This window comes from Otolemur garnettii, unplaced genomic scaffold (genome assembly GCF_000181295.1).
Source record: "Otolemur garnettii isolate 467f Iridium unplaced genomic scaffold, OtoGar3 scaffold00107, whole genome shotgun sequence".
Classification (NCBI taxonomy): domain Eukaryota; kingdom Metazoa; phylum Chordata; class Mammalia; order Primates; family Galagidae; genus Otolemur; species Otolemur garnettii.
Window position 1 is genome coordinate 2007256 of NW_003852502.1, and position 2446 is coordinate 2009701.

The 2446-nt window shown below is 40.3% G+C and overlaps 1 protein-coding gene across 2 annotated transcripts in view; it reads right to left on the bottom strand.

Moving 5' to 3' along the window:
- Positions 1-2446, bottom strand: part of BCKDHB (branched chain keto acid dehydrogenase E1 subunit beta) — a 201083-nt gene that overhangs the window by 143178 nt on the left and 55459 nt on the right. For both annotated transcript variants that reach the window (XM_023517276.1, XM_023517275.1), the window contains exons 3-4: positions 1092-1225; positions 527-682 (exon numbers count right to left, since the gene is read on the bottom strand). In XM_023517276.1, coding sequence (XP_023373044.1) covers positions 527-682; positions 1092-1225 — 290 coding nt within the window. The remainder of the gene's footprint in view (positions 1-526; positions 683-1091; positions 1226-2446) is intronic.

The window sequence follows — 2446 nt, forward strand, 5'->3', positions numbered from 1 at the left end:
AAAAAAAAAAGTTTATGCTACTGGAAAGGTAGGCTATCAAGGGAAGATGCTTCAAAATTGTTTGAGCAGGTGTTACCCTATTCCAAACAGAAGAAAAACGCATCTAGGTAACGGTCTTCTCTCAGTCAGTTTAACAAGAAATGGACTAACAGCAAAAGTCCCATCCCTCTGAGTTAATATGGACTAAATAGACTTATTCAAATCCCCCCAGAGTCAGGTAAGATCGATTAGATAGAAACACCAAGCTGTGAGGGAGAGAAGAGGACCTGGCCACATCCTGGGTCTTAGGCTCTGCAATCCATGGAGTTAATTAAAGCTACATCAAACCAGCACTGTTTCTGAAAGAATATTCCATGAAACTGGGCCTTAGAATATTTAAAACTGTCAACCTCCCTTTCTTAAATACAATTAAGTTTGCATAAATCCCCCAAATCCTGTTTTCATCTACGTAAGCATATCAGCTAATAGAATCTACCAAAATGGAAACATCAAATAGAGATCAAATAATGTACAGAAACAGGGATACCTTGATTCCCGGGCAATGAGCAAAAAACGCTTCTGGACTCTGAGAATGGTAGAGAGCCCCGTGGCCAACACAGCCCCACGGGGACCGGATGGTGAGGCTGCCACAGTTGAAAAGGTCCCCAGAGCGGTAGCGGTACTTGGCGGCCTCATTAACAATCTGGAAGACAGAAAGGAATGTGTCACAGTGAGTTCTTTCTGCCTCACACACTTTCTTAAAACTCTATTAGATCTTTAAATACAGTAGAACCTCTGCCATTGACCACCTGCCTACACTGACCACCTCCGTAAGTTATCCTTATTTTCACAGATCAGGCATGCGTTTACCTACCAGAACACCAAGCCTCATTCCTTCTGCTGGCCACCTACGTGTGTTGACCAGTTTATTCCAGCCCCTTGGGTGGTCAACTTACAGAGGTTCTACTAGATACTTTCTTAAAGTGATAACTGTAGTATACTAGTTCAAAATATTCCTAACATAGCGGGATTGAGGGTGGAGGTGATACTTCTATGCTTCCTGGACTGAACCACCTTGGAAATGCTCATTTATACTAAAATGATACACTCACCTGATCAAACGCAGGGAAAATGTAATCTGCAAACTGGATTTCTGCGATGGCTGTAGCACCAGTGACAGCAATTCCAATTCCAAATCCAACAATCCCTTGCTCACACAGTGGAGTATTAAAAACTCTATCTTTTCCTAGAAAATGAAAAGAACGTTAATGCAGCGAATGAGAGTAACGTAAAACACATTACATGTGAAAATGTAGTGAGCTTCGCAGCAAGATGGAGGAGCACAGGACAGGTGGAAAAACCGAAAACAGACAGCATGATGGCTGATCTGAGAGCAATCAATACATTAACTAAGTCATCTAAATGGTCCACTTAAAAGATTGTCATACTAAAATAGAAGAAGCCAATTACTTAAAACCCAAACTATAAAAATAAAAAATAATTGTAAGTAAAAAGAAAAAAATACACCGAAAAACAAAACAAAGCTGATGCTATTAAATTAGTAGTAGACAAAGTAGACTCTCGGGAAAGGCATACCAGAGATAAAGAGAGAAAATTCACACTGTCAAAAGTTTCAATTCACAGCTTAGCACCTGAGCTAAGTGGTTAGGGCGCCGGCCACATACACCAGGGCCAGCAGGTTCAAACTTGGCCCAGGCCTGCTAAACAATGACAACTGCAACCAAAAAATAGCTGGGTGTTGTGGTGGGCACCTGTAGCCCCAGCTACTTGGGAGGCTGAGGCAAGAGAATCACTTAAGCCCAGGAGTTTGAGGCTGCTGTAAACTGGGAGGCCACAGTACTCTACAGAGGGTGACATAGTGAGACTCTGTCTCCAAAAAAGAAGTTCCAATTCACAAAAAGGATATAACAATTGTAATATCACCTAATGACGGGCTCCAAATGGGAAAAGTTAAGAAAAAGGAGAAATGGACAAATTAACAATACATGCATAGTGGGAGATTTTTAACTCACCAGCCTTAATAACTGATAGAAAAGGCATACCAAAGGGGGAGGGCAAAAAAATAGAAAGGATTTAAACATGACTAACAAACGTGACCCACTGGCACACATAGAACACTGCACCCAACAGCTAAGAATACAAATCCTTTTCAAATAAACAGAAAACACTGACGTTGGACCCACAACCCGGTGAATGATCAATCTCAACAAACATTAAAAGATTAAAATCATAGAAAGCACATTCTCTGACCTTGGTGGAATTAAAATAGAAATAAGTAGGAAAAAGTATTTAGAAAATCCTTACACTAGAAGACTTTTAAAATATATGTCTAAAGAACCTATAACACAGCGGTTCTCAACCTGTGGGTCATGACCCCTTTGTCACAATGAAAATACATCCTGCATATCAGATATTTACATTATGATTCATAACAGTAGCAAAATTA